The 23830-nt window shown below is 41.8% G+C and overlaps 1 protein-coding gene and 1 long non-coding RNA gene across 13 annotated transcripts; one reads left to right on the top strand and one right to left on the bottom strand.

Annotated features, from left to right (window-relative positions):
- Nucleotides 1–77: 77 nt before the first annotated feature.
- Nucleotides 78–15427, bottom strand: impdh1b (IMP (inosine 5'-monophosphate) dehydrogenase 1b). Of its 12 annotated transcripts, none has more exons than XM_029461682.1 (16): nt 15026–15427; nt 10698–10796; nt 10437–10517; nt 7172–7220; nt 5652–5753; nt 5482–5556; nt 5067–5273; nt 4885–4972; nt 4584–4783; nt 4278–4368; nt 4068–4163; nt 3585–3728; nt 3249–3393; nt 3011–3154; nt 2849–2932; nt 78–285 (listed from the first exon to the last, which is right to left on the bottom strand). In XM_029461682.1, the coding sequence occupies exons 1-16, from the start codon at nt 15244–15246 to the stop codon at nt 237–239; spliced, it is 1875 nt and encodes a 624-aa protein (XP_029317542.1). In that variant the 5' UTR covers nt 15247–15427; the 3' UTR covers nt 78–236. The 12 variants fall into 12 exon arrangements, with proteins under 12 accessions (XP_029317542.1, XP_029317543.1, XP_029317544.1 ...); XM_029461683.1 differs by having other exon boundaries at nt 10437–10514; XM_029461684.1 differs by having other exon boundaries at nt 78–2256; nt 15026–15425.
- A 4776-nt stretch (nt 15428–20203) lies between these two features.
- Nucleotides 20204–21772, top strand: LOC115028319 (uncharacterized). The gene is made up of 2 exons (XR_003834554.1): nt 20204–20483; nt 21199–21772. It is a non-coding gene; the product is annotated as an uncharacterized LOC115028319 (long non-coding RNA).
- The last annotated feature ends 2058 nt before the right edge of the window (nt 21773–23830 follow it).

The raw sequence follows: 23830 nt of genomic DNA, 5'->3' as shown, positions 1-23830 counted from the left end.
GTATTTTACTTTAAAAAAAAAAAAGGTGCAAAGTAACATCCAGCAAAGCGACTTGTTCAATAAGACAATAGTCCATACACAGTTTGATTTATTTATTCTTTTTTACCATATTGAAAACAGCAACTTTCTTGTTCTGAAGTGATATTCCTCAGAAACCCTTGATGATTTATTGAATACAGTCTTTTCCGTCCATCTAAAAAGTCCTTGCTCATCGTTTTGGGGGTTGGTTGCAGAAGCTACCACAAACGTTCTGGCAACTGTAGCTTCTTTGCAAATACACTGCAGCTGAAAATCATACATAAGTGCAACACTTATTATTAAAAAAAAAAAAAAAAAAAAAAAAAACTAACACTTGGCTTTTTAGATGGACAAACAGGACTCAGTACTTTACAAATAAGACATTTAAAAAAACCTGAACTAATTCTTTAGATGGGGAAACGGGAAACTGAAAACAAGCAGCAGTCATTTCCAACTGGATATACGTATACATTTCTCCATATATTTTCATGTACATTTATTTTTGCAATTTAGTCTAATTGCAAAGCTTTAGTTAGTCACGTGAACCCTGGGCAGGGTAAATTACATTAGTACGTTAGAGAAAGCGACTAAACTCTTACAATCTGGGACATTTTATTAAAAAAAAAAAAGAAAGAAAAATAAGTTTTTAAAATAGGACATCCAGTATGAAAATGTTAGAAAGGCCTACTCCTACATAAGCTGAATGATAACGAACACGGCGACGCCGTTTCAAAGTAAGAAAAAGAGGCGAGAGGGTGTGGAGCATTAAGCTTTTTTCACTGAGCTTGTCGTGCAGCCTTTATTCATCCCCGTTTCAAGGCATATCTCCGGTAAAAAAGAAACAAATAAATCAGAAATAAAATATCCGCGTCACAGAGAACCTATGCCACACTGTGAGAACGTAGGAATGAACAATTGACAAGGTAACGAGCGACTTCTTGCGCCAATTTTGGTTTTTTGAATTTACAAAAGAAAAGTGTCAGAGGAACTGTAAAGAAAAGACACTTGGCAGTATGTATGCAATAAAGCAGAATATAAATACAGCCATGTTTGGCTTAGTGAAAAAACAAACGTGCATATCAAAAAACATTTCATGCTCAATTCAAAGCCCCCCATGACTATACAGGTTTATAATATAAAGTTTGCTTTATCTAAAAGTATTCAAATTAAGGGCAGAGAAAGTCTTTTCTCCTCATTGCGAACTCTTGATTGACTTTTTCGGGGGTTTTTTTGTCTTCTTTCTTTCAAACATACCTGATCTTCAGCTCGTTGGTCCCTTCCATGCTCAACATATGAACGATATGATACTGAGATGGGACACTGATTAATTGTCAAGAGGTCGTTGAAGGGAAAATTAATGTCCACTGTTGGTTGGGTTCTGGCTATTGATTGTAGGGGGGGACACTGGACATGAAGTCTACAGGATAAGCGTCGCAGCTAAGGTCTCGTACCTCGGGATCCACAATACAGGAAGTAAACAATATGCGCTGAATATAAGTGGCTACTGTTCATTAAGTAGCTCATACCTGTGATGACTTAAAAATGCACATAAAATAAAAAGAAGTAAGATTGCCATGATGCACCGACACACCGCAACGTAGAAAGTGTGTCGTCTCGTTTCTTGCACGCACTCGTGTGTTTAAGTGCTGGGATGCGAGCGTGCTGGTAAGCGTGGATCCCAAAAAAAAAGCCAGATAAGATGCTGATGTGATTTGCACCATGGCTGTGTTTAGACTCACTAATATTAACGGGACAAAGAAACACAGTGCACCTTCACTTTCTTTGTCCCCAAGACACAAGTTAAGCTATACTCACGCTGCCAGACGCACCGTAATGTCACCAAACACGCACGCAGTTCATTCTCACTACCGTCAACATACATGCTTAAAATCGGGATCGGCTGCATACCAAAAACCCAGATGCGCCACTTCTTGATAGCAAAATCCCAGGTGTTCAGAGTGTCTGGTGTCAGTTTGAAGATTCTCAGTTCGCTATTACGCCTCTTTCCCCCCCCCCCCCCCCCAATAACCGTTTGCTGGGATCAGAGAGAGAGAGGGAGAGAGAGGGAGAGAGAGTAACGGTGGATACGACGAGGACAGGGGCAGAGAGAGTGTAGTGGGCGGTGCGTATTTTTAGCAGAAGTGGCGGTTTAACATTTGGTCACTGTTAGATTGGGCGTGTCACGTGCACCGATGTTCTGCACTCCATCCCCCCGCTCAGTAAAGCCGCTTCTCGTAACTGTGGAGGCAGAGAGAAATCGGAGAGAAATCAGCGATTGCTCGAATATAAATTAAAGTATTGCTGCTACAAGTACGCCAACTGCGTTAACTCAGATACTTCAATCTACCCGTTACAACAGGTGTCAGTAAAGGACATGTTGGCACAAAGTCTGGGGACCCAGAGGCATAACTGGAGTAACGAGAGAGAAACTAGCAAACTATAAAGCAGGTGTACTTTCCTATTGCAACGTTTGCTAATGCCAACATGGAGTGCAGTAATATTGGAGCCAAGTTGTTTCTTAGCAACGCAATGATGAAATCATCTATGAGTCGACAAAGAAACCAGTTTAGAGTTCCCATTCCTGCTCCTGGGACTTACAGATGATATAACCTGCTCTCATTTCAGTCCAACTTCCTTTTAGAAAGGGAGGGAGTGTGTTCCGTTTTGCAACTGGGAACAAAAAAAAGAATTTGAATACAGATTAATAATAATTAATCTTCAAATCATGATTCTTTGTGCATGAGCCCAACAGAGGAGAAAGTGCCGACTAATATTTATGGACAGAGAAACAAAACTCATTAGGTTTTTTTTTTGTTTTTTTTGCACTTACGAGTGGAGTCCATGCACTCCTCCCTCCACCTGTGCAGACATGGTCCTCTTTTCAAACTTCAGCTCCCCAGAGTACATCATGGAACTGAAAGATAGAAAGATGTAAGATATAACGCGCGTGAAAGTTGTCGTTTATGCAAGCAGTGACTCGCACGCTACTCACCGGAGAACAGAAAGACTCTTGGCCCCGATGTCCTGGCAGCCATGCTGGATACCAGCGATCAGGTAAGGTACAAACTTGTGGATGGAGCCTTTGTCCTGGACTGAGCCTGACACACCCTGGGCTACCTTCACATTGTCGCCCTCACTGTGGAACGAAAAATCAATCAATTTTCTCCAACGTCACCACGGCGTTGGAATCGCTGATCTTGGAATTTCATTACTTTTAGCCTCCCACATACCTGAAATAGCGTTTCTGGCTGCTGGTGCTCTTCTCCATGGCGTCCAGGGAGCCCATGCCGCGGTACTTTTTCAGCCGCACGCCGTCTGAGAAGAAGTACTCCCCTGGAGCCTCGGTGGTTGCCGCTAGCAACGAGCCCATCATAACTGGAGAGGGAGACAGGAGGGAGTTATCTGTGTGCTTTTATAACCCAATCTAACCTCATCGCCGCTCTGATGAACCGCTTTGTTGCTATGAAGATTGGATTTCTTTCAAAGATAAAACTAAATGTGATGAGATACGGCCGTCTCTTCACACCGCTACAACATTCCCCACGTCACAATGTTTGAAGTCTCACCGGTCGATGCGCCAAGAGACAGAGCCTTCACCACATGGCCCACAGTCTGAATGCCGCCGTCAGCGATGACTGGCACGCCGAAGCGCCTGGCGTACTCTGCTACCTTGTACACCGAGGTCCCCTGGGGCCGCCCACATGCCATGACTGGAAGGTAGAAAACAAAATCAAAAAACGTGACTGCCATGGAAACAGATCATGTTGGTGAACGTGACCCAGTCTGAGCAGGCAAGGCCGGTCCCCATGGCAACGCAGAATGGGGGGCCTCGCTAGATCACCATGACAACTAGGAGGGTCTCAGGGTACCGTGAACAACTGATGGCCTTTTCTTCTGTACTGTAGCTCATGGTCAGACTTGTGCTACAGATTTATGATTCCTTATCTCAATAAGTTCTTTTATACGGTCATAAATTAACAACGTAGCTTTTCTGGTGCGCTGATAATGAGGAAGAGAAAACACGCCGTCACTGACACGAGGGTTAGTACCTTCCTGTGTGATGCAGATGGAGCCGCAGCCCATGCCGACTCTCAGAGCGTCGACACCGGCGTCGATCAGATTCTTGGCCTGTGCCGCTGTAACCACTGTAGGGAACAAAACCAAAATGTAAATGTGTGCACGCTATTATATCTTTACATTTACAAGCATGGCGTGCTAATTAAAATACAGTTCATGTACTTGGAACTCAAGTAACTCACCGTTTCCTCCCACCACTTGCAATTCTGGATGCTTCTGTTTAATATAATTTATCATGTTGATTTGATACACCGAGTTGCCTTGTGAAGAGTCCTGAAGAGGCAAAAGCATTCATGGTGTAAGTACAGCGGCGTGGGACGTGAGGATTCGGCAGTTTTAACAAGGTAAAGCATATAGTGTGCACATTATAGACATATTTTCACACTTAAAGCCTCCTCTGCTCAAACATTGCTCCAAGCCTTCTCACACATGCACGACAGACGAGCACCAGTGATGAGATATACATCAACCGTCGAAGAAACACCCACCAGTACAACGACATCCACTCCCGCCTGCACCAACAGGTCCAGTCTGTATTTGTCGTCCTCCCTGGTGCCGATGGCGGCGCCGCACAGCAGCTGTTTGCGCGAGTCTTTGGAGGCCAGTGGGTAGTCCCGGTTCTTCTTCAGATCAGTCCTGGCAATGATGGCCACCAGCTCGTCGTTATTATTTACAATGGGAAGCTTGCCTGGTTGCGGAGAAAGTGAAAGTGAGGTTATTAAAAAAAAAAATTGCATGAGAGCGGCCAAACAAGAAAAAAGCTGCCGTCACTCGGGAACTTTTATTCACCTTTTTTACTGCGCTGCAGAATATCATTGGCTTCTTTAAGTGTAACACCGGCTGGAGCCACTACCAACTCCTCCCTCTTCGTCATGGCCTTGTCGATGAGGAGCATAATTTCCATTGAGTGATGCACATACCAACATTTAACAGATCAATACGCCGTGTCTTTAGAGAACAAAAATACACACCTCCTCCAGAGACTTGCCGTGGTCTTTCTCAGAAAGGAAGTCGATATCTCGGGAGGTGACGATGCCCACCAGTTTGCTGCCCATTTTGCCCGTCTCCGTGACGGGAATGCCGGAGAAGCCATGTCTTACTTTGGCCTCAAACACATCCCCGACTGTGTGGCGCGGACTCATCACAACTGGGTCTGTGATGAAGCCCTGCTCAAACCTCTGGAAAACAGAGAACAAACCATATTGTCATCAAATACAAGAAAACATCCCTCACACACACACACACACACACACACAGATAACAATAACAGGTCATGCTGTGAAGAAAATACTACTACTACCAACCATGCCTATATTTGACTACAAAATGCTGCTGTGACATAAAATACTAAACATATTTGTGCGTATGAAGGATTATCATATTTACCTTAACCTTGCGGACCTCATTGGCTTGGAATTCTGGTGTGCAGTTGTGGTGAATGATGCCAATGCCTCCCATTAGCTACCAAAAACAAGATAGACACATTTATTTCAGAATATAATTAGGCAATAAATGAAAATCTCATTTCAGCTTGTGTTGCCAAAGCAGTGTCTTACCGCCATAGCAATTGCCATAGCTGACTCTGTAACAGTGTCCATGGGGGAGGAGATGAGCGGCGTCTTCAGTGTGATCTTCCTGGTCAGCGCTGATGTCAGGTCCTGAGAGACACAACGAGGGGAAAGCACTTTTTAAATGTCTTCACAAAGTGTAGTTTCACAGATGCACCACCAGGGGGCAGACTGAACTTGCAGATATAATGCAACATTTTCTGCAAATGGTTAAAGATTTAAAATCTGTTTAACACTAAAAGGACATTGAAGCCGATTGAAGTGTAAGTGGATGTACGTTACAAGAGCTCTGTTTAAGTAAAAGTGTTTTAAAAATCATTTTAGCTTTAGTGTGTCATTCATTTCCATCTGTGATGTCTGCAAACAAAACAGTCCTTCCTCTCAGGGACAGAAACCCGACACCGTCTGCCCAACTGGAATGAGCCGTACTCCTGCACCTCGGCCACATTCAACCAACATTTTACTGATTCCCACAACAGCGTGTGTTATCTTCAACGGTGTGTGAAAATAATGACATTCCTTGCACATGGGAAACGAGCAAATGGGAGTTCTGTGGTGTCCAAGCTTTTACTCCTTATCTGCGACAGACATAAACTATGGAGGCTTTTCTCAGGAGTGTTCACGATCAAGGCAGAGGAATCACCCAACTGCACTAACCTGCTAAATTCAACCGAGAGTTAGGAAACATGTCAAGAACATCACGACCCCGAAGAATTTCCAACACCTTAACCGTGCACAAAAGCTACAAATTATAAACTACTGAGTCGCTGTGTGAACATGAACTACACCGTTCAAAGTTGTGACTGAGGCCAAATGTGGAATCATTTATTATTCAAGCTTGAATACACTCAGTATCCAGTGGAAAAACTAGGGCAAGACAAAGACTCTGTTGAGACGACCAGCCCATGACAACATGGCGAGGCAGACAAGCATCTCGCACAGCAACGAGAGCGCTCTGCCACTCCGAGGGAAACGGGGAATGATTAGAGATATCGCTTAAATTAAAATCCGCCTGGATGGACGGACGCAGAAGAGAGGAGTTTCATGTAAAGCCCCGAGATTAAGTCTGCCGAGAGAGGTGGATGAGCAGCCGAGCAGACGCAAATGTAAACACGAGGGTGAGGGAGCAGCCAGCGAGTGACCACATCGGGCAAAAATAGCAGGGCAGCAGGGAGAGAAGAAGAAATGATGCCGACCGCTTTAAATGGGGGGGGAAAAAAAACAAGACTATTTTTGTAAGAGCTGCCATTATAAAACGAGGTTGAGGTCTGGAGTAGGAAGGTTCGCCTGTAAAGACTCCACTGTAATAAGGCTGACGGTTTAAGACGTGGCCGTGCCAAGAATGTCCCGTCTGCTGACACCGCCACATCATCGTCATCATGAGTGTGGAGGAAACCCAAGAAATAATTGGCTTGTCCCTCAAGATGCACACAGTCTTCTCAGACGCGACGCCGACCTCGCATGCCCTTTTATATTCTCATGTGTGTTCTTCACGCAGGTGTACTTACCACGTCGTCTGAGGTAAAGTCAATGAAGCCAGGTAATATCAGGAAGTCACTGAAAGACAAAAAGGAAATGTAACTTAGCATAGCTGTGAGGATCGAAGCAGCCATTTAAAAAAAAAAAAACACCCGACCCTAAAGAGTTCCTCAAGTTTAAACGAACATGAAGAGCCAACGTGTGTGTGTGTACATTTATTCTGCTGAATGTCTCCGCGCAAAGCAGAGAACGGGAACTCCTGCATTATGGAGTCACTCGCTCACAGGGTGAAATAAAAAAGGAATAAACTGTGAGAACTATTAAACAATCGTGTTTAAAAAAAAAAAGGGAAATTGGGGAAGAACAAACAAACACAGATTTAAACTGACAAAGAACTTCAGTGAGACATTACCTAATCTCTTTCTAATCGTGTATAACAATTTCAACTAGGACTTGGCCATAGAGCCTGCACCCTAGTGATGGATACTCTCTTATGTCTCCGTATGGTTCCCAGAGTGCGTCCTGTACTTAGTAAAAAGCAGTTACAGTTGCTCAGCTCTGTGACTGTATAAACACCACGAGGAGGTAGAAGGAGAGGAGTGGGCGTGAAAGAGCTAGACACAGGAATGGTGTTGTTTGTTTTTCAACCAGAGTCTGTATGCATTTTGTGGGTTTTGCAAATAAGTGTGAAAACAGGGCAGTGGACAGACAGACGGAGGAATAAGGGGGGGGGGGGGGGGGGTTGTATTCCATGTGGTTGTTGCAGGAAACTGGAGGAGGAACTGCAGAGCGAGGGGACGTGAAACAGGGAGGTGGTGAGCGGTACAGGTGGAGATAAGAGTCTAAATGACAGTTGAGAGTGAAGGGCTGACATGCTAACAGACCACTGCTGCTTCAAGTGTGGGTGGAAGAAAAGAACGGTCTGAAATAGTTTCACAAGATGCGACACTGCAGAGGGAGGAGCCCTGTGTGTGTGTGTGTGTGTGTGTGTCTGCCCCCTCACTTTAGAGTCCAAAACACACACAAACATCAACGTGGGGACGAGCAAACATCTGCTAGCATTTAGCAGCAGCCACAGACCTCAGCTACACCTACTGACTCAGGGTCAGCGCTGCACCAGAGCGCTTTGATTTGAATTCTAAAGAGACATTAGCTTGGTGACGCCTTACTATGGTTTTTATTTGAATGGTACATGTAGACAAATGCATGATGCTACGCAGGAGTGTTTCAAAGTACAACCAGAGGCTATACCTGAGCTTCTTGTCTGGGCATAAAAAGAGAAAACACCCCACCCAAAGAAAACATCAGAAACAGCTGGGAGAAGGGCACCCAGCATTTTTTGAAAATGGAGCAGCAAGTTAAACCCCGATGAGTAACATCTGCACGTCTGACTCACACGACGATCTGGTTTGTGTGACGAGGACACCGACAGAAGGCTCATTATTAGACTAGTTAGAAGCAGTGACTCGTCTGCTCCAGTGCCTCCGTCTGAAGTGTAACAACGATCAGAAATAGGCGCTCTTATCGACGGCCAGTCCTGCGTGCGAGGTAATTAACTGACATTAAGATTTAATATCAACTGTGGTTGATATTAAATTATGATTTTATAGGAGGTTGGCTTGAGTTTGCCATGTAACGTGTCCAGAAGGCTTTTTAAAAAAATGTTTGGAAAGTGTGACAGATTTTATAGGTCAATAAAAGACGCAGTCCGTGATCAGAGAACGCTCTGGACAGACTTTGAGAGCACAGATTGAACGCCCAGTATGTAGATGTGTTGTTTATATATAGTGTAGTTTAAATGATATGGTTTAGTTGAAGTACTCTTTTGTCTCGTCTTGTATAAATGGCAGTGACCCAGTATTTAACTGCCTGGGGCTTGTGTAAGACTATTACACAAGAGGCACTTTTTAAACTTGATTAACGGGAGCTTATATTTTACAGTATCTACATGTATGAAGTACACTTCTTCTTCTTCTAGCTAACTCTTAGCGTTCGCCACTCTTTCTGTAATCAGGTAGCAGGTAAACACGGGTCACTTTGTTGGTCATATCGGGAGCGATGACAGAAAAATGTAGTTGAAAAAGCATCTTTGATTAAAACAACACGTTCACACCCAGGACATGATTTCTGCACCTAGTTGAAGGTCACAACACCGCAGGAAGCCGTTTCTGTCACAATGCCGTTTCTGTCATTCTGCGTCTGTGTCTCAATTTCTCTGGGTGGCTTACTGCCTTTAGCCTCCGACTATTATTAACAAATGTACAAAAGTAAAAGTGGTCAGAATCTAGCGACATAAGTTGAACCAGCTAACCAACCACTTCCTCCTGCAATCCACAAGACGCCAATTTAGGCCATCATGTGCACAAACGTTCCTTCGGTCATTATGCACTTCATTACAGGGAGGAACGGTTGTTCGATCACACGCGGACACACTCAAACACCATTACGCTTTCTATTCAATTAGCTTCTGTAAAGCAGGAGCAGCGTGATCCGAGCAAATCATTCTAAAACCTTCCGACAAAGATTTAATTACTTGCATCGAAATGTAGTTTTGTTGTGATGGCGACAACGCAGTATGGAGACTTATCAACCATATACATCATATAGAATCCGACATTAAGTGATGGTGTTTCAGGGAACGCTGAGAGGGCATCTGGTTGTAGCGCTACAGCACTGTTATGGTGGATTTAGGAGACAAGATTTAGTTTTAAGAGAAATTGCATGCTTCTCAGTGTCCAGCAGCCACTACAAGTGAGTTGCACAATGGTTTTGCTTCTTGTTATTTGTGATAAAGAAAAAGAAAAAAAGGGTGATAACAAGGATTAATAAAGAAAATCAGGTCAGTCAAAATGCATGATGAGATCAAATACAAAGAATTGGTCATCCATCACCAGAATGCACACCAGAGCCGAGTGAGGTTAAGTAAGAGGTGAGAAATTAGTCAAAGTGTAAGAAAGGGCATGAGCTGTTCCATCATGCATGTTGCATTCACAGGACAGGTCATGCACTTTGATAGTTAGCTGAAGTTAATAATGCAGTTATGTCCACTGGAAGCAAATTTGATCCCCATGACCAAGTTTAGCATTCAAACAATCCCTTCATTTATCTTCTGCATTCATGCACTTTCTTGACACCAGATTGAAATTTCGGCATGGTTTGCTTGTCAGTCAAAGTAAAGTTGCTTTAGAAGGACTGTCATATGCTTCCCCTTTATGAATTTACTTTTTTTGGAGAGACAATAGGATTCTTAACAGCACAGTTTCAAAACAGTTTGAAGATGACTGTTTTACTCACTTGTAAGTCAACCCATCTCCTTTAGAGCATAGCTCTTCAGCCGTATGACCATCGGAGACAACGCACTGTTGGTCAGATCTGCTGGTTCAAAATGTGTTGGCCATTATAAAGCACTGCTGCGTACAGTTTCCCCACCATTGCGCGTAAGTGAGGTTTTAAAAATAAGGAGACCTTACTTTGAATAAATTTCATTACTTTACTGGAGATTTTCGGAAAATCAAATTAAAGTTTGTAATGTAGGGGATTTTGAGGGAAACTTACTTGTATGTAAGTCCATCTCCAATCGAGAAGAGCTGCTGAGCGGAGAGTCCATCTTCAGGGACGTAGCCTGTACCACCGCTGATCAAGTAATCCGCCATGCTGTCAAATGATAAGGAGAGGAAACTGTGAAACCCAAGACTCAAATACAAATGTGCATCTATAAAGACAGTAAGAACACTATACAGCCACTTTGCAGTCAGAGCTTTAGTGACCTTCTGACAGGAAGAAATAACCATAGCAACATCAACATCCCCCCAGCCAGTGCGCCTGCGCGCAAGATGCTACATCTGCTTGCCAAAACAAATCATAAATAATGCGGAAATAGCCATTTGATAGAGGCATTGTTTTTATGACTGATGGAGACATCACTGGAGGTAGCGTTATTTAACATTAGACCACAACAAACACATACGTGACTGTAGCAATGCGACTGTGATTTGGTGCGCAGAGGATTTCTGTCTCTACATCTAAATGATTAATACCGTTACTATTTTCAAAACATGAATCGTGCGCAGAAGGCAATGACAATGCAGTGCAGTAGTCCGCGCGTGTGAGGCTGAATATGTGCGGGTGACACACTAACATTTGGCTAGCACTACACGATTTTAAAAAAGGTAAAAGCTAATGAATTGAAACGTTATCCAATAGGTTAGACAATATCCTCAAAACGTCGTGTTCTCCTGACTTGAGCGGTGAAGTCTAGATGCTGGCCTGGTGACCTACATCACGTTGTGAGAAGCTAGCAAACATTAGCTGTTTGCACAGCACACCCGTAGTTAACACATGATACTTCAAGCCTGTCAGGAAAACGGCGACGCAACATCCATGCTGCTGCTGCTGCTGATCCGTCCATGCTAGTATCCATGTAGCCCCCCCACATCTCACCTCAGGACACCCGGTTAACCATTTTGGAACCTGACATATTCACGAAGAAACACGTTTACACGTTTACATTTCTAGTAACTTTGTCCCCACCCACTACGGTCGAGCAAATGTAAATGTATCTACGACAACAGTAAGAGTTGAGTTTTTGACAGATTAATACATGCCGAATTGAAGAGTTGCTTTGTAAATTTACCACAGTACCTTAAATATTGTTCTATTCCGCATTAAATGTTTTTTTAGGACAGTGGAAACACTATTTACGCACAGTTTTGAATAGAGTTTGGTGTTGCGTTCATGCGCAAATCTGTTGTGCATGCTGATATCAACAAAACAACAGGAATACGAAGCAGGTGTGATGTAGTGCATTTACGTAAAAGAAACAAACAATAAAACCGGTTAAGTTAACACTTAACACGTTTATAAACACTAAACATTACATATCTATTTACATCGTCACCCCAACAACTGGGATGTTAGCAAACCGTTAGCCGGAGGATTGCAGCCACCTGTACTACAAACAACCAGCTGGCATATGGCTGGCACATTCAGTGATGGAAATGACAAATTAAAAGAGAAGTTAAAGTCAATGTTTCACACAAATATTATATTTTCACACGCACAAAAGCAATTTACAGTATTCAACCAGTCACTAACGTCTTCATAGCTATAACTTACATGATGTCACCAACGTTACAATCTTGATTCATTTCAAATGTTAGCTTAAATTACGGAATGTAAACTCTAACGTTATCCCATTATGGCTACTATAACGGTCCCAGCTGGTGTAGGTGTGGTAATAATCCACTAGCTAATGTGCATGCAACTGAACTTGTGGCAGACCAGACATGAGCTCAGTCCTGACTATACTTACAGACATGTGGGAGCAACGTTAGCATTTAGCATTAGCGACTTGGTTATTTTTGGCTTGACCTACGGAAAACGCTTCCGAGACTTTAAAGCAAGCTTCTTCTTTTTTTTTTTTTTACCCTTTAGGAAGGTAACCAAGTGGTATAGACTATGTAACATCTTGGAAAAGCGTACACTCAACATCTTGTTCTACACCGAGTAAGGTTAGCTAGCTAACCTTTCGGAGCTGATGCCCACGTTGACCAAAAGGAAGCAACTTCCCAGCTGTGAATCTACAGAAGTCAGGCTTTAAAAAAAAGCGATGATAGACACAGTAATTCCTTCTACCTCGAAGAACAAACTCGATGAATAAAACAGGTCGTGCGTGGCTCCAAGATGTAAAAGTACTGGTTGGCAGTAAAGTGAATCAGAAGTGATTGCCTGTCGTTGCAGACAGTGCGTGCTCGTGTTATGTACTAGCAGTAGCGTCACATCCCCTCTCCTCCTCAAAGAGGCGTGTTTAACCCTCTGCAGTTTGCTGCTGTGAAATCAGGACCAACAGAGGAACCAAAAGAGTGTAGCGTGCATCACAAGTGTTTCACGTGCATCACAAGTGTTTCACGTGGAAGCTCTGAAATGCTGACTGACTAGTTGCTGCCTGTGCATGCTATTATTGGACGCCAGTTGTTCACACCGTTAGAGTAAAGACGGTTTCCTACTATAATTAAAATAAAATAAATCACATTTAGCTGCTTTGACACAGGTTAAAAGTGACTATGCACATATAATTAGGTGTACTTTTAAAGTACTTTACTTGATTGCTTCCATAATGCTTCTTTATCCTTTCACTAAATGTAAAAAGGGATACATTCCTCTGTTTACTCCACTACACATATGTTATATATATATATATATATGTCATATGTTATAAAATACTGTGATCACATATGAAACATTATGTATAAATCCAGACCTGGCTTGCAGCAATAATAACATGCTGCTTACATGTTAAAGAATAATAGTTATCTAATATTATAATATAAAATATGTACTTCTGAGTACGTACTTTTACTTATACGTAGTATTTTGAATGCAGGGCTTTCACTTGTAAAGGAATACTTTTACACTATGGTATTTGATTAAAGAAAACGAGCTGCGTACTTCCTTTCCCTTTGTGCTTTGGTAGTTTCAGTTTTTCTTTCACTTAGTTTTTTGTATTGTTGGTAAAAGATAAAATGTTATAATATAGTGTGAGTGAATGGTAACGTGGATGGGCATGATTTTTAACACTTTGTTAACAGAAATCATCTGGGTCCATATACAGTATAGTACAAATGCATATGGACGCATCGATTGTCCTTCCATAATCAAAACTTTTATGCATTAATTTCCCTTGACGGAGAGAAACATCACGCTGAACTTGAGCAGCACTGTCTGCATTCTTGTCACATGTTAATCATCTTTAGTGGATTAAGTGTACTGATACGCCATCACCAATCACATTTTATTCACATGATAACAATTGCAGGAAGATGTGCAGACCAGCCATATAAGGGAAACCATATCTTAACCAAATTCACTGTCTTTTTTGGTTCTAATATCATATATATGTAATTAACAGCCTCACGAATTGTTCATCCCAAGTATTGGAGCTGCTCTCAGTGTGATGCACTGTTTACAAGCATATGTTAAGGAAATAAAAAAGGTTTAACCACTATAAGTACTATAATTAAACGAGTACTATTCATGGAGCTGGCATTTCCGATATCTTGATCATTTTTCACTGATGATGGTTGCTGGATTGGTCTACCCTGAGGTGACTCAGGGGGATCTGTTGCACTCTGTGTTTGTGTCAAATGAAATGTGGGTCATTGCATATATGGGTCAGTGGTTCCTTTTATGTACTGTAGCTATTCTGAGCAGTTGCTGTAGCCTGGCCTATCCTCCCTGCAGCATGCCGCTCGCTCCTGCCTTGTTGTTGCATCGCACAATTGTCACAAAGGGCAAGCAGAGCCACGTTAAAAATAGCCACCCGACAACTTAAGAGAAGCCATTTCTTTTTTGTTTTAGCATGTGCTCGTTGGATAAAAGTATTATGGCTTTCAAAAACAAAAAACAAAATGAAGTATGTCATCCAAAGCAAGATGTTTAGCCTCAAGGTCATTTGCAAACTGATCTAAATGCAAGTGTGTGTGTGTGTGTGTGTGTGTGTGGACATGTAAACCGACCCGACGGCATGACATTCATTTACATGTGCAGCATTGTGAAGGCACAGACAGTGAAAGTGAGGCTTGAAAGGACTGACATCACATTTTCCTTTTTATTTCACATTGAAATTATTATAGCATTCTTCTTTTTAGTTTTTTTTATCTTGCTTTTGTATTTGAACATGCATCTTTTTAGAATCAAGACTAAAAGTCTTTTTATAAATGTTTTTTGCAGAACTCTCACTCTATTAATTCTGCAGCATGCAAATAAAAATAAAAATAAAAAACATTCTGTGAAAATGATAAAAAACAAACAGATGTAGTTAAAGCTGCTTAGTCTTTAAGTTGCACGTAGTGGCTCATTCTCCACAAACTTTCTCAGCAACTCACCTCTCTGGGCCTAGACCGGCCTGGATGCGTGTGGCACTGTAACGCTGGGCTGCAGTTTCATGTCCATGTCCATGTGAGGTTTGCCGGACACACTGTTCACCTTCCTGGGATGAAACGTTGCTCCGTGGGGGCTGAGTGTCTCCTACAATTCTCCGATAATCCACCTTCTGGCTCTCCCTTTCTCCATCTGCACCAAAGTGCTCATAACCATACCCTTCCATCGTCCGTCCAAGGTCAGTCTCTGAATCCGGTGTCCCCCTTTTTGCTTGCTTTTGAACAAAATTGAAAAAAAAGTCAGAGAAAAGATCCAACAGCTGATGGTTACATTTGTGTCACAACAGAAGACTTCTTGCCACCCTGATTTCATGTGAACTTCATTCCCCAAGTTTAGATCGAATGAAGGAGTTTCAATTTGCCAAACAAATGCAAACTCTGCATTTGTTTCTAAATATTCTTATCTGAATGTCTGCTCTATCTACTCTGCCTTCCAGAGCAGATATGGATAGGTGTTCCCACAGAGAGGAAAAAGACCTGTGTCAAGCTACTCCGTCTGCGCCGTCACAGGATGCACCTGCCTACAAGAAGGCACCAGCCACCTCTAGGCGTGTCAGCAGAGGGCGTCACCTAGGAGATTCTCCCACTGAGAGGGTGTCACCGTGGAAATGATGCCAGCAGCAGAGCGTTGTTGTGCTGATGTCTTTGAAATCTTGGAGGAGATTTTCAGCCATGAAGGCAGAGGGTATAATGGGAAGCGTAGATGAGCCCTGTGCTGTACTTCTATGTAGGATAAAGCCGCCATTGCCCTGAGCGTTTCTCTACAAGTTGAATAGAGTGAGTGCTGCTGAGTGCTCCATGAAGCTCCCGCTCTACGGGTTAATCCTGCTTTCTATCAGTGGCACAACGTCCCTTTCACAAAGAGGATTTCAGAACTGAAATGAACACGACTACTGTGAAGAGAACGGCAACAAACAGAAAGATCATCACTGCGGTGTGCTGTTTTGTGTCCGTCTCAGTGGGTTGTGTTGGTTCTTATGCTTTGTGCAGGCCTCACGGAAAATGTTGGTTTCCAATTTATTGCCGAGTAAAACTGAGGCTATATGAGTCTGTATGAAAAATAAGCTCCGGTGTAACCACCCCACCTCCCTAAGAGGCCGAGGTGAAACCCACATGCTAACACAACATGCACTTGTACCTTGACGCGGCTGAGTGAAGCTTGCACCAAAGTGAGAGCACCACCCTTTCACATGTCACAGTGATTGTGTGTAAACGTGTGCATTCAGTGGGATGTATATACAGTATGCAATGTGCAGAATGTATGTGTTGACTTATCCATTGTTTTCTTTTGGTTTTGTGTGGAACTTGTGTACAGTTTAGCTAGTTGAAAGGATTCCCCTCAACAAACACACAAGTGGGCTGTCACAAACAGTCAGTCACCTGGAGGTGATCCCTTTGTTGGTGAGACGTTAAGATGGAAAATCCTCTTAGTGCCTGTCCTCTGAGGTTCCCCACTTACAACATACTGTTACCACTTTAACACATGCTAACGGAAACCCCTTACCCACTCAACGAAAATAACAAATCAGGATACTGACTTAGTACCATGGATACAGAGCCAATATAATCTAAATGGATTGGCAAGATGCTGCTGCTCTGTATGTAGACCATGGCTGCTGTTGTACCTTAAAATCACGTTATCAATGGCATTAAGCGGTTAGTGTCTCGTGCACTAAAAGAGATGTGCATGTCCTCAGTTTACATCCTCTCATTCAATTACATTTATCATAATGAGTGTCATGTGCACAGTGTGGATACTCGTTGGCTGGCTGAGACAAATCAGAGTCATACGATTGAACACAAGGGTAACCGTTCCCAAGAGGACTCCTTGTGTGTGAATGACTGGACCCTGAAGATATAATCCATCAGATGATCTGAATCTACAGTCGAGTTGGAATTAATTTCATGTCATACTGATAAAGCGTAAGAGTAATACACTAGAACTGCAGCTCGGAGACACGATTTTTACACATTAAGATCATCATGAAGTCATGAAAAGTACTCCACGGACTGCTGTATAATGTATTATGTGGCTGTGGTGAGAGCTTTGTAAAGTAAAAGGGCAGCCGGAGTTACATAAACCCCTGGAGCAAAAATGTCACCTACCTTGTGAATGTTCAGCATGTCACATACACACTCAAGCGTTAGGTACAAAGCACACTAAAGACTGTACATGGCAGCTTCATTATAATCCCAGAGACCAACTAAGAACTCCAGCGTGTGTATTCATTGAATAAATACAATAAACTAAATATATATATCAACTCAAATAATATGTGGAGTACACACACATTAATTAGCATACACTATAAATATGCCAAACCTCTACAACTACACTATAGGATAACATACAATATACATTAAACACGTGTGCAAACTTGTTGCCGTTATTTCTATGTTATGCAACGAGGTAGAGTGTGCGTAAAAAGACGTGCAAAGAAGGTTATAGAAGGAGCTAAATAGAGAGGAGTATAGACTGCTAGACAGAGGTGAGGTGTTGAAGAGGGTTGTTGCTTCAGACAGGAAAGACTTCCTGTATCTGTCATCGGCTCTCTATAATGGATTCAAGTTGGTTCAGTGTCCTCCTCTCTCGCAGCCCATTCTGGAGCCAGTCTTCTTAAGTCTGCAGGCTCACTCTCATGACTTACTGGGACCCTTGAATAGAACAGAACCATTGTGAATGTTATTAGTATGTTTAACACCTTTGTTTTTGACAATTCTGCTAGAAAAAGGATACAGTATAATATCAGAAGACTACACTGTATACAATATAAACAGTAATGTAAGGCTGAACTCTCTAAGCCTGTGTTCTGAGCTCTTAACTGTCATACACTGACATCTAGTGGATGCAATGTGTTATTGCAATTGAAGTAAGGGAGTTCTTTAGGTGCAGATGTATTTCTGTTCTGCACAGATGTACTGTACCATGTATTTGTCAACTCTATTCCTGCAGAAAGGAAATGCGGATTTATTTCCTACAGTGGAAAGCAGCTGTGAAGAACTAAAAGCGACGACTACATTAATTGTAGTGAGTCATTTGTTAATTCTTTCATATAAATCACCACCATGTGCTTATTCTTTCCTTTTAATGATCGCCTGACAACAATCGGATGGATTCTGTGTTAAATGTCTCAAGAGTTTCCTCTGATTCATAGTCTACTGCTTTCTATCTGTCCCATTGTTTGCCTACTTTACTGGCTCTGCCAACCCTTCAGTGTTTAAAGTATTAGTAGTAGCCTATTCATTCAAATGGAAAGTACCGTTGTTTCTTCTTGAGAGTCACAGCTGTGAAATGAACAACAAAAGGATTTAATGTTTGTGCACAAGTAGTCTGAACTGCCTGTCAATTTGTGGTATTGAAAACTGCTGAGTAGACTCCTAAAGCTGCTTATACAACTCACAGGAAATCCGTAAGACTTGATTCTCTAGAAAGGACCCGTAACAGGCAAAAGTACCAAGCAACACAACATTCTTTGGAAGTCATTTACAGCTTTGCAGGCTTGTTTAAGTAAAATGTATCAGGTTGCTGAACTTTGTTGACTCATATAGATCATGCCACAGTTACAAGCTATGAAAGTGTGAGCCGTGACGTAGGGTTGTGTTGATTAGTCAATACTCTCGTACCAAACGTATGGTGTTGATTTAAAGGTTAGTTCTATATATGTCCTATTATCCTTTAAGTGAACTCCAGGCTACTGGTGGATATCTGCGCTGAGCCTTCCTCAGAAACTGTGCCAAGCCCCAGGGAAAGTGACATCATGACAGATATACAACAGCACTATTAGTGTGCTCCGCTTATTCATCTGAATGGGGAATTTTCCAGATTAAAAGTCTGGAATCTCCGCGCTGACATGTGAACAAACTGGAAATCCCTTGATTTTACTATTTATTTTTCTGATAAAAGACAACGTTCTAACAATGTGGATCTAGTTCAGGAACAGGTCTGAGCAAGCACATCAAGATAAGTGCGTAAAGGGGTGTGTGTGTGTGTGTGTGTGTGTGTGTGTGTGTGTGTGTGTGTGTGTGTGTGTGTGTGTGTGTGTGTGTGTGTGTTGTAAAGTGCAATATAAAAAAGTTAAGTCACTGCTCCACAGTGCCTTTACTTCCAAATGTTAACCTAACTGGTATGATAAATACTGCGCGGTCTTATGACCAGATTCAAAAGGAGGAAGTGAAAACACAGGATACATTTCATTAGATATCATCTCAATCCTCTGTGGGACATAGAGCCATTGAAAAAACATCTTCTATTGATGATTTTGTATTTCTATCAACGACTAGGCTACAAGATGGATTGTGATGAACATTCATTGTCCCCAGAGGATGAATCCTACCGACATTACTGGCCCTGTAATGAAGCCATGAGGTTAACATTTGATATCCTTTGAATGTTTTCCAGCATGAGGGCAGCCTGTATGTCTAATAGCGTACATAAGGTAGATAGAATAGACCCAATGCATGTCAATTTGACATATTTAGGCTACATTAATCGATAAACAGAACATATTTCTGGCAGTATGGTGAATGAAGGGAGATAAGATCTACAGGAAATATTAATGAACACATAAATGAGTGTGTGTCAGCGGCGTAGCTAGGTTTTCAAGTTTGGGTGGGGTTAGCCCAGAGGTGAGGAGGAGCTGTGTGCACCTGCGTGGTAGTACAATTAGCTTTAAAGGAACTCAGATGACGTGATGATGGAGAAGTAAGTCTGGGAGTTTTGCACTGAGCAAAGCCGTTACACACACCCAAAGTGTTTTGTGCTGGTTGCGTACATTTGCAAAGTACATTTGCATAAATCTGGTGCGCTTTAAGACAAAAAAACACACACCATCTGTCTTTCAGACACGTGTAGGTGGAAGCATCAAATATTTCCTTCTTCTTTTTGAGAGTGGCAAAGTGATCTATCACACTGTTGTGATTCAGATGCCATAGAATGTCACTTTTTAATTGTTTTATTCGGGTGGGCTTTAAAAGTCTGAAGCCACAGGTGTGTGTCCTTGCCTGCTTTCATCACACACTCGTCAAGACACAATAAATACCCTATCACAGCTCTATTTAAGTATGAAATACATAACAGCCCAATGGAAATTCCACAATTGCCCTGAGGTCATCTACTGTGAACATGCAGGAAATGGTGTTGGTTACATCGTGATGTCACAGTTACACATCACTGCTTGATACAGCTGAGTACTGAGACGGAGGCAGACAGCAGATGTGCGAGCTCAGCTTCAGTCGCATGAAAGCTTTCTCGAAGGATTAAGATGCAAATGATAATTATTGACCGATAAACATCAGCGGATTTCTCTTGGGCTGCCCTGCGTGTTGTTGGAAACGACTTCAGCGTACACAGTTACGAAAAAAGAAAGAAAGTAAAAGTCTACGCTTTAGATCAGCCGAGCCTCTGGTAAGTGATTATTATTACGAAACAATGCGTCTTAGTTTTAGTATGCTATTGGTTAAAGGATAAGATTCAAGTGTACATTCTCGCTAATTGTTATTGTTTTACTATCGTTTGCAAAACCACGTGTCCAGATGCCACCTTCAATGTCGTTTCTTGAGCATCTGCATTTAATTTATCGATGTGTGTGTACAATAAAGTTACAATAACTTGGAACAACGTTGGTGTTTAGTGGCTGGTATTTTGGAAGACGAAGAGTAATCTAGTCCGAGATGTTTTACAGACAAATGAAGATAGAAATGAAAGAGTCTTGTGCATCACTGATCGCATACTGATTATGTTCTACTGCCGTCACAATAAGATCTGTTTTGGGTTGCTAATCATCTTGGATCAGATATTTACAGCAGTCTTGAATTGCACCAACAACAGATTGTTTCTTCCCGTTTGTGTGCTCTGTTAAATGGCTTCATAGCAGATACGCTTTTCTGCATGCACACGTCCCTTCTACCTAATCCTTGACCAATTCCTTTAACTTAAAAATCATTGAGTTCTGCAGTAAGTCATTTAACAGGTGGTTCAAATTGCCCAAAATGTATATGTGCATGTATATCTATATCTATCTATATATTTAGAGCTCTCTTAGAATCCCCTTAAATCTCTATGATAACAAACACCATAAATGTAATTATCTTTAAAACTGATTGTTATTTTTCTCTTGCAGCTAATTGTCCTCTACCAAGGGAGCCATGGTGCCAGCAGTCCTTAAAATGTACTTTATTGGAACAGCGCTGAGCGTCCTTGCAGTCATTTATGGAATAGCGGACTCCTTTGGTGGCCTGATGTACACCCAGGACCATCACTACGGGTTTGACCTGGACCAGCAGACACAGAGGCAGCTCTCCTCAAGCCACGACCAGAGACGATCGGATGTGAATAAAAACATTAGCTCATGAGGAAAACATCTCGGTCACAAGTTACAAAAAATGGCAGTTCAATGGACATGCTGGTTACAGTGGCAAGCTACAGTCAGAACACTGGAGATTATTTATTCTGGTTCCATTGCTAATTATGGACAATGTGTTATGCATAACCAAAATGTTGATATTGATAATCCCACAACATCTGGTTGTGTTTACTGCTTCACTGTAGCAGCTAGTCTGTGTTAAATCAAATACAGACCTGATTAAAAATGTAACAGCACTACTGAACAATGATTTGCACTAAAAACAAGAATGTTTTGTCTTTTTGATGTATGTATTTTGAGTTTTCTTTCAAATAAAAAAAGTGCAAGTGTTGCAATGAGTACAAACTTCTAAGAAAAAACATAAAAAAGGTCATAGGGTTCCTGTTCAGTAGAGTTTATTGTGAAGTAGCCTATCACATGTAGTGAATAATACTGTGAACTACAGGTTGAGGCTTGCATTATTGACATAGACATATAAGACATACTCCTTTAATGCCAAACACTTAAAGCAAGTGTGCAGCATTTGCAGTAATTAAATCCAGTCAAGTCAGGCCTTGCATGTTTCTTTGTATTGATACCGCAATGTTCCAATGGGAAGTCCACAAGAGCCAAGTAGATAAGTAAAAACAACAACAGGAGCCTTGTGAGTACAGTCTGGATCATTGTTTTACTTGTACGTGTCAGTTACTGTGTCTCATTGTTCTCTTTACACGCAGGTATCTTTCTTTTTCTGGTGAAAGGAAGAGTTCAGTTAAGTACATGTTTAAACAAATATTGAGCAATAATAATCTTCAAGCTGAACTGTCTTAATCATCACTATCCATGAGTGCGTCAGTAACTGGTGCAGTGGAGTTCCCCTTATTGATGACTGAGATAGACAACTTGTGATTTCCTGGTTAAAAGCTTGTTAACCCATTTGTGCCCAAAGACTATGTTTAATATAATAAGACAGAATGCCACGACATTTAATCAGACTGGTTTAAAGTATTGGGGATACTTTGGGCAAGTATCTAACAGTACAACTTTGACATTTTTAGATCAAATGGAAAAACCCCACTTTTATCAACAGTCAAATTCTGGTTTCTTTTTTTAAATGAGAAAAAAATGGTAAAAGTCTTCCACAGACGAGTGGCGCGCCTTGACAAGCGTGTTTAAATGTTTTAAATATTATGTAATGTGATGTAATTTCCCCTCTATCATGACCCAAATGAATGCTTCATATCCGCTCAGTGTGTAAATATTAACATGATTTCCAAACTAAATGACCAAAATGTCCATTTGTGGTGGCCTTTTATGGCACTCCCTTCTGTTGGTTCGCCCTGCTGTTGCTCTGTGTTTTCTGTCTCCAGGCCTGCAGGGCAGTATTAGTCAGCACACCTGTAAAATAGTGGATCTTTAACAGCTAAGCCTCCACAGTGGACATGTTACTTTGTCCTCTGTTCCAAATGTTCCATCTGCCCCAAGGACTGGGAAATGTATCAGCTTGTTTTAAAGCTTTTTCCACTATCAGGGGTTACAGAGGTGGCTACAGTAGTGAGATTCACACACACACACACACAAACAGAGTCATAGGAGGTGAGTCATTGAATGGTCATTATGTTTATTTATTTTTTTAATGATGGAGCAGTTCTCACAAAGTAGTTTTCTCATACATACATCTGTGGTGAGTAATACAATGTTTTGAATGATTTACTTTCACACCACCACTCTTTTACTTTTATATTCCTGGTAGTAGGATAAAGTAAACAGTGGTTGCCAGAACAGCCCACAGCAAAACAGCTGTTCTTCATCAACGCACAGCTGTCTGGTGTGCAGATTTATTAATAAGGAGTGGCTTGTACTTGTTCTTTTATTACAGGAAACGATTTGAAAGATATTATAACTGCACTGCAGGAATATGTTTTTTTTTTGCCGTGCGTAAAAGCGTAAATCCTGAGGCACTTTGGCACCTCAGTAAGCTGCATCATGGTGATTACATGACGTCATCTGGCGTCAGTTGTGTCCTCTACAAATAACATTAGCAAGAAAACTCCTCTATAATGCTGCATTTTACGCTTCCTTCTTCTGTCATATGTTGCAAGTACTTCTCCATTGAGGCTATTGCGCATTCTTCCTCTCGCCTTCTCTCTCTCTCTTTTCAAATGAACCTCTCAATATTAGTCACACTCACCAACATTTATACATTATTGCATTGGCGAATAGCGTATAGATTTAAGGTGCATTTCCACCAAATACACTTGACATGTAAATCCTCCCAGCAGCTCAGGTCACCTGGATGCGGGCAGAAACACCTGCTGGTGGAGGACGCACCACTTCACGCAGCACTTTTTTTTATTTCCCAGCACTTCCCACCCCCACTTGCTTTTAGAGTGTAACACTAATAACCGAG

Source organism: Cottoperca gobio, chromosome 23, assembly GCF_900634415.1.
Source record: "Cottoperca gobio chromosome 23, fCotGob3.1, whole genome shotgun sequence".
In the NCBI taxonomy this organism is placed as follows: domain Eukaryota; kingdom Metazoa; phylum Chordata; class Actinopteri; order Perciformes; family Bovichtidae; genus Cottoperca; species Cottoperca gobio.
Note: the sequence above shows the minus strand (reverse complement) of the source record. Positions and strands in the feature narration are given on the sequence as shown.